Below are 13,797 nucleotides of genomic sequence, written 5' to 3'. Positions count from 1 at the left end.
CCGGATGTGGGGTCGGAGGGTAAAAGAAAACCAAAAGTGGGAAGGGAAACAGTTTGCAGCTAATTATGCGAGTGTCTCCTGTGTCTACTGATAAGCACTGCTTGCTCACACTGCTTGGAACTAATTTTGGAAAAAAGTGTTGCCTACTTATGAGAGCATTGTGAGTTTGTCGGAAGTTTTCCCCTTTTTGCCAGCCTTGTTATCGCGTTCGCCGACTTTCGCCAAGAGCACTTAGCGCACTTAGTGTACCCGCCACCACCATTCGCGCTGTCAGAACAATTTCTTTATCTGGCCATCACATAACATTTTGATTATTGCCCTTGCCTCTCTCACTTGCTGCTCGGCTACTTTTTTACGATTCGCGTTTATGTTTATGGCTTGATGCCAAAGTTCGTTGTTGTTTTTTTTTTTCTGGTTTAATACACTCACAACGTTTACACCTTTTTTCGGCAGGAAGCAGGACGGCCCCCTTGGCAAGTCATCACTTCATAAAGCAGCATCAAATGCCATTCGGTGCCCGCCTTGATGCCCCCGAAAAGTCCTTCGCGAATCGCGGGGGCCATAAAGTGAAAGTTCAGGCTATTGGCGAATTTTGTTGCATTTACTGTTTGCAGTCGATAACTCAATTTGGGAACCAGTTTACTACTGACTTGTGTTCAGATATTAGCGACTAACTTCTGCCATTTCCTTAAATCAAAAGCTTACTGGGTAGATACCCTATTTCTCTTACGCCTTATTGATAGCTTAAAGCTTATTAAAAAGATTATCTCTGCTATACTATTTAGATTCCTTGAGATTACCATTTGAATCCAATCCAAGCAGCGCCTTGAACTTTAAACTTTTTTTTAGCACCTTAAAGCCATGAATCGCACTGTATGTATGCACGTACAGTGCGGCTGTATAAATTTATTTGTTCAAATTTATTGTGGCTGTTTGATGCTTAATGTGTTTTTATGACGCATGACGCAGAGTGCCACGCCCACAAGGTCAAAGCTCAATGGCAAAGATGGCATCTGCTCCTCTGCTCTCCTCTGCCAAATCAAAAATGACTGCAAATGTGCCATGTAAAAATTGTTATAAAATTTGCGCAGAAATTTGCCAAAAGAAAAGCGGCGCGAAAAACAAAAAAAAAGAGAAGGAGAGAGAGAGAAGAAAACCAGGGAAACAGGCAAAGTGATAAATCACCAACTTTGATGATGATTTTTTTTCCTCCTACGCCGAGTCCGTGCGTGTGTGTGTGTGTGTGGCAAAGCAGCTTATCAAAATAAAAAATGATTTCATTATTTATTTTTCATCAGATAACGGCAGACATGATGAAGAATAAGAGAGATTGAGGGGGAGGGGAGTGGGCAGGATATGTACATAAGCCCCCGTGTTTTACTGGGAATTTCTCGTTTCCGTTTCCGCCTGTCAATGGGCGAATGTTAGCCTCCATTGTCGCTAGTCAAAATAAGTTTATTATAATAATTCAGTGTCGCAACATGTGTAGCAATATATTTTCCTGCCCTGGATTTATAAGGCAGTACAAATGTTCCCTAAACTGAATTTATGGGCCATGGCTCATGGCCGAGGTGTGTATGAATTCTCCCAGCAATTTCTGGCAATCAATGAGAATTATTGGGAATTTTCCGCCAAAGGAAAAGCTTAAGACAAAAGTCTTTTCAGCCAGTTTACAACCTTTTGTAATTTAATATCAGCCATGGTCTCTCATGTTAATGGCTTTAAATAAATCGCAAGCTTATTGCCAGCGATTTGTCGCATTTAATCTAATAGAAAAAAGTCAGAAAACGTCTAATTTTGCTCTTAACAAAATTAGCCACGAAAGGGACATAATATTTCGGTTGAGTAATGAACCCTTTGGCCAGAGTTTTCTTTACATTTCTTTGACATTTTCCGTTTGGCAGGGAAACGAACGAACCCTTATCCCGAATTCCCAGCCCGCAGCCGACCCTTGCCCGCAGTAATCTATCAGGAATTCAGTTAGTTACCGGCCACCGAAAGTATCCATCCTCTTCTTCCTTCTTTCTTCTTCCTTCCTCCTTTTTTTTTCTCTCTTTTTTATCCTCAGTCTCATCTTCAGTTTCAGCCTTTGCAGATGTAAATGTAAATTGTGCACGGACGGGCAGAAAAAAAAAAGAAATGCAGAAAAAATTTCACTTGTTGTTCAAACGAGGTCAAGTGGGTGGCTTGGCTGGCACGCCCCCTCCGCGACCGCGACTTGTGAAACATGATTTTGCTTTTTATGGTTTTTGTTTTTTTTTGCTAATTTGCTTTCTGCATTTCATATTTTCAGAAGCCAGAAGGGCCAGCTTCCCAGCCCGGCCAAACAAAGAGTCGCCTTTTGGCCAAGCTGAATATAGTCCAGCATCATCGTCATTAGCATCATCCTTGGTCCTCTGGTCCTCTGTTCCACCCACCCTGCCATCCGCCATTCTCTCTATCGTTGGTTCTCCCTCTGTTCTAGGGCTCAATCCAAATCCCAAAACCCATCCCCGATGATCAGCCACTGGCAACTCTTTGGGTTCATACAGTTTTATCAATGGGTTGACTTTTTTCTTTTTTTTTTTTTTGGGGCAAATAGGAAAGGGGCTAAGTGTTTTTGGGTCGGTGGGAAATCTCCAGTCAATTGCCATTTGTTTTGTGGTCCTTTGCTAATCGTAACTCTCATTTTCATTTCCATTTCCATTCGAATTCCGCTTTTCCGTTTCCGCTTTCGCCCCCCCTTAAAATTCTCATCGATTGCTGTTAAGTTTCTGCCTTTAACTGTGATATTTGGGTTGATAAACTTTAAAGTTGGAATTTACATAAAATATAAACTAAAATACTAACTAAAAGGTGGCTTCAATACCCAACTCAAAATATGAAATGAGTGATGAGACTCTCACACAGACATTGATATGGAATACAGAAAAGCAACAAAAACACAAACACAACTAAGAACTAAGTACTAAGTAGTAGTAGGTACTAAGTAGTTAAGTGGCAAAGTCAACATTAAATGCTAAGTTAGTTTAACACGAAACTCGAACGCAGAAGGCACACGAACACATCTAGAACGAGATCGGGATGTTGCAACTCGAACTACACGATGTTTGTGATGGTGGTGACTGTACTGTTTAGCTAGCTAGCTTGTGAGACCGATAAGTGCTAAATATCGATAACGATAGCTCGATAGCTATAGCTATGCAATGGCGCTAATGCAGATAACAGATAAGAGCATACAGATACAGTAAGGCAGGCGTTAGTAATCACTAGTTCAAGTCAAAAGGGTTAACGAAACAAAGTATACTGTACCGCACGAACCTCCCTGTGGAAAGAACTGCGAGTAGATCACTTTGAAGGTGTCCTCCTTGACGACGCCCGTCGGGCATTCAGCCTTAAATCCCCGATAAATTCGTTTGATCTCGTCCTCCGTAAAGCGGGTGGCTCGGCTCAGTGCACTTAGCGAGTCTGGTCTGTACCGTGCCGGCGTCTCAAACTCTTCCAGTTCCGAATCTGTAAGTTTAAATTAAATGGGTTAAATGAGCTACAAAGATTGAGTTTAAAAATATGAAAAAATCCTTATTGATATGGCTTAACTTTTGGAACAACTTTAAGATACATCCCTTTTTTATAAATGTTAAAAAAATAAAGAAGAAATACTTTAATATATATCCCAAATGCTAATCCTTAGATTAACTCATTTTGTTCTCTTATTAAATCAGCCAAAAACACTTTCTTAAATTTCTAATAAATCGTGAAACCCTTAGTTTGGCAGCTTGCCGGCTTGTTATCTCCTTTGAACTTTTCCTAAAACATATTCTAAGAACCTTCAGTTGTTGGAGAAAGACTTGTTTGGTTTCTTTTTTACTGTCTAAAGGCAGAACACACGAAATACAAATTCTTTTAAATTTCCCGGAGCAGTTGTCTGATGTACGACAAATCCACAAGCTTCGCGCAGCATGAATACGCTGGTTGCCTTTGGGGCATGTCCTCAGTCAGGCTTTGCCATTGCCCGCCCTCCTAGAAAAACCCTTGAAAGTCCTTTTCGTAAGCATACCACCCCGCCTTCTATACACCTCTCCCTCCTTGTTCTTTGCCTAAAAAGCGACACACGCGATTTTGATCTGTTGAGTCGCTCGAAGTGTTTGAATTGACTTGCCAGTTGCCTTAAGTATCTTGTACTTTGCCTGTCGAAAGTTTTCGCTTCTTTTTCGAGTCACCTCCATGGGCATGGCATGGTAGGTGTCAAGGGGGGCGGCGGGGTTATCAGTGGCTGTCGGTTGGTTTCCTCAAAAAAGGTAAAAGGCGCTTTTCTCTCGGTCTCTGACTTTGACTTCGGCGTCGGTGTGGTTGCCTTTCAATGCTGAGCGGCAAAAAAAAAGGTTCTTTGTGGTCGAGGCGCCTCAATTTTAGTTAATTAAAAGTTTTAACCTCACACACGAACACAGCGACTACTTTTAACTGCACTCGAAACAATTTGGGGCAAGCTTGTTAAAGAAGAAGCTGGAAGGTGGGACAAATCACAGAGTTTGAGATTTTTATTAGGAACTTTTATTAAATATTAGTAATTGCTTTTCATTTATAAAACTATCTTAGACGTAAATTTGTTAATTTTCTTCGAGTGCTTATGCAGCGGACTGCACACACACTGCAGAAAATTCGGTGAGTTGAGCTCACGCGCTTGACAAATGGCTGCTTAAAAATGCATGAAACCAGGCAGCGGAAAACGGGCGGGGCAAGAGGGCAGAGTGAGTGAGAGTGTGGGGGAAAATTCAGTGGACGATGGAAGGGATGCGGGATGTAGGGATTTTCCCTAGGCAAGGGCGTTGAATTGTTTGGCCATGCTAAGCGTCCAAAAAGCAGGTTTCCAGCTGGGAACAAAAGGAGAGCGGGCTAAGGAGGGAGAGTAAAGGGTAAAAAATGCATGAAGGGGCAGGGAAAAGTGGGTGGTTGGCTTGCAGACGACGGCCTGCAGTTGTCGTTGCCTTTGGCGTTAGTTTTTAATTTGCTCGCTGGCTTACGCCATACACACACACACGCATACGTGGGCAAATGCATTTTCATTTAAGCCAAAATTGGAGAGTCAAAGTCGAGCGCTTATACTTGCATTGTTTTATTTTGCCTAAACAACAATCCCCGGGCACAAATTTAATCGAAAAAAAAAGTTTATAGCTATGAGAAGTTTAAAAAATATTTTAAAAAATATTTATGCAGGGTTTTGGCAAGCCAGAAAAAACTTAAAATTCCAGTTAACTTAACTAATTTACTTGGATCGGAATTTTCTTGGGTTTTCCCTAAGTCTTCGCCTTCGTTCGTCCTCTACTGACACTCACTTTGTCTGTTTATGGCTTCCTTTTTATTTCTTGTTCCCATTTTAACATTCCCATTCCCATTTTCATCTTTTCTCTCGTCACACTCGAGTGGATTTGCATTCTCGCATTCTTTTCGGGTTTCTGCGTTTTATGTCTCTGGCATCGTTTGCATCTTTCTCACATTGTGAGCAAAATGTTGACGAAATGCATTAAGTCTAATATATATTCATGTGCAGCTGGCATCTGACGTTTTGTTTGGCTTTAATTTACCAAAAGTTTTCCCTCAATTTTTCTCGCTTTCCCCTGCCCTTTGGCCTCATTTTTTATTCTCGTTTTTTTTTTTTTTTTTTTTTTCTCGTCTCTTTATTATCAGCTGCTGGCGCTGAATTTTCACGTAAATGTCTAAATTATTTGTGGGACAAACAAAACGGTTTTGTGTGTTGATGATGCGACAGCTGTTGGGCGGAAAAACAAATGAATTTCTAACAAAATAAATCGCAAACAGCGCCCAAATGCAGGCAACACTTTTTACTCGACCTACTGCTTGCCCAACAGGGTGAACGGATATGCGCAAGCAGTGCATGCTAGACCAACCGGAACGATTTGGCAGATTAGGCTAGATTTATACAGCTGCTGATTATTTGGGCACCTAAAAAAACTTGCTAAAATGACTGTTTCTTTGGTTTTGTTTTTAGTTTTTAAAATATTGATTTATTTCATGGGTTTTTATATGAAAATTAATCTATGAATTTATTTTTAGTTTTGGTCTGAAGGCTGTTTAAGCAATAGCAAGTTGAATTTATTCAAAATGCCATGGCTAAACTTTATTTATTAAGTCTTAGCAAACTTCCACTGCTGAGTATCCATCTCTTCGAGTCTTACCCTTAATCGCTTTTTGCGGTTTTTGTTTTGGTTTTTATTTCGATGCCACCTGCTGGGGTCAAGGTGTGAAAACACATGCCTCATTTAGTGGGGGGGGTGGCGGATGCTGTAGGACTGACTACGGAGGGCGTGGCAGCTGTGGTCTGGCAATTGGCAAACATAACAATAAACAAGAGGATGACAGTGGCAAGGCATTTGCGGGCTGTGGGGTGCCTGTGAGTGTGCCTCTGACTGGATTGCCATTGTTGTCCGTGTAATTTCAGATAGAGCACAAAACAACCGAACCCAGTTGCAATTGCAGTGTTACTACCCCATATACCCTTGTACTCCTTGCCACGCAGCCGCGCCCACTTATTTGCCGCCCACCGCCCAACAGCCTCATCTTGCATGAGTTCGCATAATAAGTTCCTGTTTATCTCGGCTCGGTTTGCGTTTGTTTGCCCAGCGCTGTCTGCATTCGTCCCTCTTATCCTTTTCTCCCTCTCTTATCCTTCTCCTACCCTTTTCCTCTTAACCCCATATCCCCTTTTCCCCTTTATGTGCTTCTGCAAATGTGTGTGTGTGTGGCTGCGCAGGTGTCATGTTTCCGTTTCCGCTGCAACAGCAGCGGCAGCAGCAGCCGCCAGTCAAGTGCAAATATTTTTGCATGCTGCTCCTCACACACTCGCAAACAGCTGAGGTCAACGAAATAGTGGTAAGTAAAAAAAACAACTTTACTAAAATGAAAAGTTAGAAGTTAGAAGTTATAAAGGATGTGAAATTTCGTTTCTTTTTTAGATTTTAGAAATCAGGAAAATGGTTTCAAGGATCGAACATTTTGAGATATATTTTTTAAAATTTTCTACATTTTTTTTTAATATATCTTTACTCTACCCAAAACTTAAAGTCATTATTTTTGTGATTTAAAATTGTTAAACTTTTAAAAGTTATTTAAATTTATTTTTTTGTAAATAAACAAAAAGCACTCCTAAAGTTTTGACTGCTATTGTAAGAACAGAAAGTGAAAACCGCAGCCAACGCCGCCCTCTTTTAGGGGGTGTGGCATCGGTTTTTATTAGGTATGCGGTGCAGTTGTTGTTTTTGGTTTTGCTTTTGTTTTCGTTTTGTTGTGCAGTAAAAATATTTGCTTTCGTTCAATTTCAAGTGTGCGGCATGTCGATAAGTGCCAGCGACTGCAGTTTTTCCAAATGTTTACCTCGCCAACAGCCAACAGCCACGCCCCCTTTGTCAACTATAAAAGTGCAAATTAATAAAAAAATATATATAATGTTAGGTTTTCGTTCGGAGGGTGAGTGAAATGTGGCTTCTTCCTGGGCTTGCAACTTGGTTGGTATGCCTTTGAAGATTGCGCACTCAATCGAAGCATTCACAGATACTCACACACACACACATACATACAGAGAAAGAGAGTAGAAGAAGAAGCATCTTGAAATGCCTCTGGCTGGTTTTAGTGCTTTCCTTTTTATCTCCGGGTTTTCCGCTTTCTTTCTGCTTTTTTTTTTTTGATCGACAAACCGAACAAATAAAAGAGATGTTTGAATATGCACAAGCTGAAGGGAATTCAATTTTATGCTGGCCATGGAGGGCTTTTTTTTTTAGGGTTTTCCAAGCCGCAAACTTTCTTTGTTGTGTGCCTTTCAAATGGTTATTAATTGGTGAAAGTCGGGAAAGAGCTTGGATTTGTCAACTGCATTTCAAATATTAGTTTTAAGTTTAAGTCATAACTACAGCTCATATAAAGGGTGTTGGTTTTTTAGAGGTACAGAGCTTAAAGTTGGCTTTAGTGTTCAAGATGGCAACCGATTTAACAGCTGTCAAGTGATTTATTCTCAGTTTGACTCGGCAAATCATCATAAATAGACTCACCCCTGAACAAGGCTTGAAAATAGTGCAATTTTATTTCAAAAATAATGATTTCTTGAAGGATACGTTTCGCCTTGGCCTCCAAGATCTTGTGAGATCACCGCTAGACTACTTTCTGCGGGGCTATGTAAAGTCATTGGTCAATTCGGAAAAGCCACTAACGCTTGGCCAGTTGGAAGACAACATTCGCCACGTTATAGCCGATATACAGCCACAAATGGAAAAGGTATTTGGAAATTGGACGTCCAGATTGGACTACATCCGAGCCAGTCGAGGCAATCATATGCCAGAAATCATATTCCAAGATTATCTTTTGAATAAAACAAAAAATTTATGTAAATCGAATATTGAAATTTAAAGTTTTATACCTTTTAATATTCTCCTGATTTTCATAAAGTTTAATGTTAAAAATAATGACTTTATGAATCTCTCAAAAAGTGAATTTGAAATGTTTCTCATTTTAAAGGGCCTCGTACTCGTACACTAAATTATAAATTATTTTGCCAAGTTTTTAATTGCAACGCATGCGACTTTGTTGAAATATTCATGAGGTTGAATTTAGCTGGGAACCGAAAAGGACTGGCGCATGTATTTTTCAATACATCATAAGCTCTACGGCCTCACAGTTTAAAGCCTCAGTTTAAGCCCGAGGATTTTCATTTCCTGGGCTTAGCTTGGAAAATATAGTTTATAGTATAAAGAAATGTGTACTTTAGCAGCAGTTTTCATTCTCCTCGCTTTTTTCTTTTCGCCAAGATGAAAATCCCACTAAAAACAGATTTATCCACACATGGACAGCACTCACACACACACACAGACACAGAAAAAAAGGAAAGAAAAAAAGAGAGAAAAAAAACTAGAAAAGAAGGCGAGTAAAAAGTTTGACTGCAAGTTTGCCGCACAGACAATGCTCCGACACTTATCTCATTTAATTTCGTATAATTTTTTCCTCTTCAGGCGGCACACACACACTCACTCACTCACCCCTGCACACCACACATATGCAATGAAAGCAGTGCAACTTTGTGCCATGTTTTCCATCACATTGTTGCAGCCGTTTTTTTTTTTTGGTTTCAACGAGGGGAGGGGGTTAATGAAAAAACTTTTTCGGCTTCTGCTTTGTTTTATTGCGCATTTTTGCGGTCGCGATTGTTGGATTCGAGTTGCAGTCAGTGGCTCAGACAATGGCCAAAACAAATTGCTAGCCCACTAAAGGGGGCATGGCCGAATGTGAATCCGAATCCCTGAGCACCAACACACACACACACACATAAAGGTGTGCAAGGGGCCAGATAATGTGAGAGACGAAATGCACTTAACTCATTTACGACCGCGCCAAATGCGCTTAAATATATTAAAATGTGGCAGGCCCTGACACTTAAATGCATATGCACACGAAAGGCAAGGCGAGGCATGCAACTGCCAGGCATCTGAATAAAAGACTTGATGCCCTGGAAAACAAAAACGTTTGTTTGTTTGGGTTTTAGGCTTAAAAATTGGTAAGTTACAGTGTTTATGTTAGTTAAGAAGGCAGAGTATAGCTTTCTATGAGTCAAATAATTACTTGATTTATTTTACAGATTTTTGTTAATACTACTTAATAAGCTAAGATGAGAAAGAGGTTTAATTTTTTGTCACTTTCTTGCTGGTGTAAATTTTATAACTTGGTCATCGTTTTCAAATTTGAGAGTTTAAAATAAAAATATTTAATTTTTTTTTAATTTCATCATTTAAGCTAAACGCTTTAAACTTAAAAGGCAGCATAAACAGCTTAAAGCAAGGCAAGCAGTATGTGGTAATCACTGCTTTCATCTTACTCTTCCTGTGAACTGCTTTCTGATTATATAAAAGTGTTGCCTACCTTATTGGGCTGTTCTTAGGGAAGACAAACAAAAAATATTTTAAACTGAACAAAATCAAATAATTAATTAAGAACTTTAAAAATTCCAATAGTAAGTAAAAATTTCAATCAAAAATCAAACGAAGAATACCAAATCTGGTTGAATACACTGAATATATATACAATATTTATAATACAAGGTAATATAAGCATGTCTTATGATATATGACATTCCCATCTTAACCCTTGACTCAAATTTAATGGGTATTAACGCCAAGTTGCGACACAGTTACCAAACCCAAGCCGACATCCTTGCCACCTCCGCTTTCGCTTGGCTGGCGGTGAAAGGCGAGAAAGTGTGCCAAGAAGCGAGTAACAAGAGACAGTCAAACAAAACTGTGACACAGCAGCTGGGGCAGGCGTGGCAGTGGTGGGCGTGGTTGTGGCAGTGGCAGTGGCAGTGGCTATGGGGCAGTCGGTAAGCAGGTCTCAAAGGACTTTGCTGCACTTAAAACATCGCGGTGGCCATTAAAAATTATATGCAATAAGCAGCAGCGACGGCGAACGAACAGTAAATAATGAAATTATAATTAAAGCCAGAGCCGGGCAAAAATAAGACCATCAAGTGCACAAAATGAAGCGACCACAAAATGCAGACAACGAATTCAATTACCTTCCCAAGAAGGTCCTGCCACCGAAAGTGTGGGTGTGTGCGGGGTGTAGATATGGGGGCGTGGCGTAATGAAGAAATTATGAAGTGCATTAAAGCGCAGAAAGGCAAACAAAAATTCGAGTCAAAAGGACGAGAAAAAGATGAATAAACTGATTGAGCTGCCCCGAGGATAAGGCGGCAGAAAAACAGAAGGAAAAAAGAAAGAGGCGAGAGGCGATGGCAAAGGACAGGACAATAAAATGCAGCCAGCGGCACTGAAAGTGGAAAAAACCCAAGCAAACATTGCGGGAAGACGAGGGGGGAAGGATGAGGCCAACCGACGGCGGAGTGGAGTAAGCCAATTACCAAAGCCAAAACGAGCAGCGGCTCCAATTTATTTTCATCTTGCACATACACACAATAATTGTTTCTGTCTTATTTTTATGCCCTTCAACAGGGTGGTTTTAAGTTGGCAAAATCAGTTTAAAAAAAAGGAACGGTCTGTCTTTTCGTTTTTAGGAAATATTCACTGTCCTTCAGTTTAAACTTTATAAATGAATTTATTATTAATCTATCTTCCTACACAAATTCCTCTTTAAGCTTATAAAACGAGGTTAATCTGTATAATAACCCATTAAAATAAATATTAAAAATATTAGTAAGTCGCCTTGCTTAGGGTATCTTATATTTTAAAAATATATTCCTAATAATTTTATATTAATTTTAATATATTTCCAAATTTAGAGTACATCAAAAGTCCAGGAAACTCTTTACAGCAGCACATTTTTTGCCCGATTGCAACTTTGCTCTCTTTCATTTAAGTCAGTATATTTTTAGCCTTGCCAGGATACTCAGTCCTGCTCCCCTTTTGGGACCTGCTGATCTCCCTCGTGGCCCCTGGGCCCTGAAAGTCCCCCACTTTCCAACCACCCTTCTTGTAATTAATTGAAATGCCTGTCGCGGCCAAGGCTGACGAAGGATTCTCAACGTCCTTGACTTTGGAGCTTGAATATGGGCTTGAACTAAATTAAAGGAACATACAACTTTAGATCAAGAGAGAGTGAGAGTAATAACTGCAACTATAGGAGTACTGCTAACTGGTATTATATTTCCAATTACCTAAACCTTTTATTAAATTTGCAACTTGCCACATTTGGCTGCCAAATAGCCACCACAAACACTCGTTATTTCACCGCCAACAGCAAGTTGGTCTGCTAAAACAAATTTAGATTCAATTTGCACGCATTTTAAACTCAATTAAAGTTGTAGGCCTTAAATAACATTTAAATGCCATGTCATTTGATAACAGAAACCAGTGATTTGTCACGTGGAATGGGGGTTGCTTATGTTTTTGGAAGCTGTGGGAGTCTCTGCTCTGGTCTTGCAGGAAGCCAACTTGTCATTCATCAAACTTTTTCAATAAAACTTTTGCGCCGCTTCTCATCGCTGGCCAAGCTGCAAATCCGTCGCCCATTGCGAAAAAGCCAAAAAAGCTTTCTCGCAAAGTGGAGAAAGTCAAGTGTGGGCAAGTGAAATGCAAAGTTCCCGTAGACCGCCCGTCCAATTTCACTCGAGAGTCTCGATTTCCAGTCGGCGTTGTTGTCTACTGTCATTGTCAACAGTTGCCCATGGCCATGCCCCCTGATCCACTGTCCCAAAAGCTTCCTTCGAAATTAACTTTATACACTGATCTTAAAAGTTAAGCAAAAATTTCAGTTTAAACAAGGAATGAAAAGCTAATACTTTGAAGCCACCAAAAAATCTACGAATTCAAGTTAAAGTTAATTAAGATATTTTCAATAAACATAGAGTAAGTTTTCCCTGTGTACAGCATTCAATTCGAAGCTCTGACAAACAAATATTATATTGTGTTCCATATCGATTTCCTCTTTAGCCGTTCCTGCATTCAATTTTCAGGATGAGCCATGCAACTTTTATGTTGAGCTCATCATTTTGCCAACTGCTTCGGGAGATGGGTGGAGAAATGGGCGGGAAAATCGGATAGGAAAGAAATACTGAATGGCTGTTGGGGGTTGGGAGGAGAACCTAAGCGGAACAGACAAAAACAAGAATGAACAGGGATGAAGACGGAGCCGAAGACGAAGCTGAAGCAGAAGGAAGAGCCAGAGCCAGGGCTTGGGACGAACAAATTGACAAAAGAAGCTGCTCGAAGGACTCGATGGCTGAGTGAACTTCCAAGGAGCAAGGATCCAAAGGGGATCCAATGGCATAGTTGAGCCGTAAACAATCAATGCAATCTCAACTTGGGGAGCACGAGCAGCCGAAGCTGCTCCATCAATTTCCATAATTAATCATGCAAGACACAGCGCACACAAAAGGGTTAAGCGAAGGCTTTCGGTGTCCTTAAGATTCAATCGAATCAAATCGAATTGAAAACTAACAATGCGAAAGTTTCACTCGGCCATGGTCTTTCAAAATAAAAATAAAAACTTATCCAATTTTGATGGATTAAACCTTGGCCATGAGATTTTGTTTTTCTAAGTAAATTCTCTTATTTTCGTTAGATTTATGCACAAAAGTACATATTTGTCAATCTTAGTATATTATACAGCTGGCAACAGTGCGCATGAGTAATGTGTTTATTACACATACGCCATGTTGTCATTTAGCTACTTGCCTAAAAACTGTTTTGTGCCCTTAAATTTAATAATTAAACCTAAATATTACTTTATATATTATAAAAATAGTTTTAAATTTAAAATAAATGTCAAATTAAGTATCTGCAAAGTTTTCAATGCCCTTAAAAAAGATATAAAAATGTTTCAAACTTAAGATATGACAATTTCTACTCTCGTACATCTACCATATATCTCTTTTGGTCTAACAAAATCCTCTTAAATTAAATTGAAACCACAAACAGAACGGATAAGCGTTTTCCAAGTTTAAGGGTCGCCCAACAAACATACGAGTACACACCCTCAGAACGCCTAATAGATTTTCAATAGGAAATCCATTCAAGGCTGCTGCGATGATTTGCCGCCCGCAAAAAAAAAAAAGTTCGCCATGCATAAATTTCGACCAGGCGACAAAAACAGCCGCGAAACCGCAAGCGCGTTTTACGAGCGTTTTTTGTTTTTTCATTTTTTTTTTCTAGTATTTTCTCGCCTGCCAACCTCAAGATGCGCAAAAAATATCTGCAGCGCGGCCAGGCCAACGGCTGTGGATTCATGGCCATGAATTGACCCAAACTGAAAATGGTTAGCACGTTTTGGCAGGGGTTAGTCATGGCCAACGGCGAAACAATCGGG

General features: G+C 40.0%; 1 protein-coding gene across 8 annotated transcripts in view; it reads right to left on the bottom strand.

Annotated features, from left to right (window-relative positions):
- Positions 1-13,797, bottom strand: part of LOC108111850 (serine/arginine repetitive matrix protein 1) — a 90,059-nt gene that overhangs the window by 14,552 nt on the left and 61,710 nt on the right. For 5 of the 8 annotated variants that reach the window (XR_001772603.2, XR_001772599.2, XR_001772601.2 and 2 more), the window contains one exon: positions 3,301-3,492. Coding sequence is in view for 2 of the 8 variants with exons in the window: in XM_017221458.2 (XP_017076947.1) it covers positions 3,301-3,492 (192 nt within the window). In the remaining 6 variants the exon portion in view is untranslated. Of the gene's footprint in view, positions 1-3,291; positions 3,493-13,797 lie in introns of all 8 variants that reach the window. The other 3 variants (XR_001772602.2, XR_001772598.2, XR_001772600.2) reach the window with 1 other exon arrangement.

The sequence above is a fragment of the Drosophila eugracilis genome, unplaced genomic scaffold (assembly GCF_018153835.1).
Source record: "Drosophila eugracilis isolate 14026-0451.02 unplaced genomic scaffold, ASM1815383v1 contig_2155, whole genome shotgun sequence".
NCBI classification, from domain to species: domain Eukaryota; kingdom Metazoa; phylum Arthropoda; class Insecta; order Diptera; family Drosophilidae; genus Drosophila; species Drosophila eugracilis.
The sequence above is the reverse complement of the archived record's forward strand: the minus strand, read 5'-3'. Positions and strand labels throughout refer to the sequence as shown.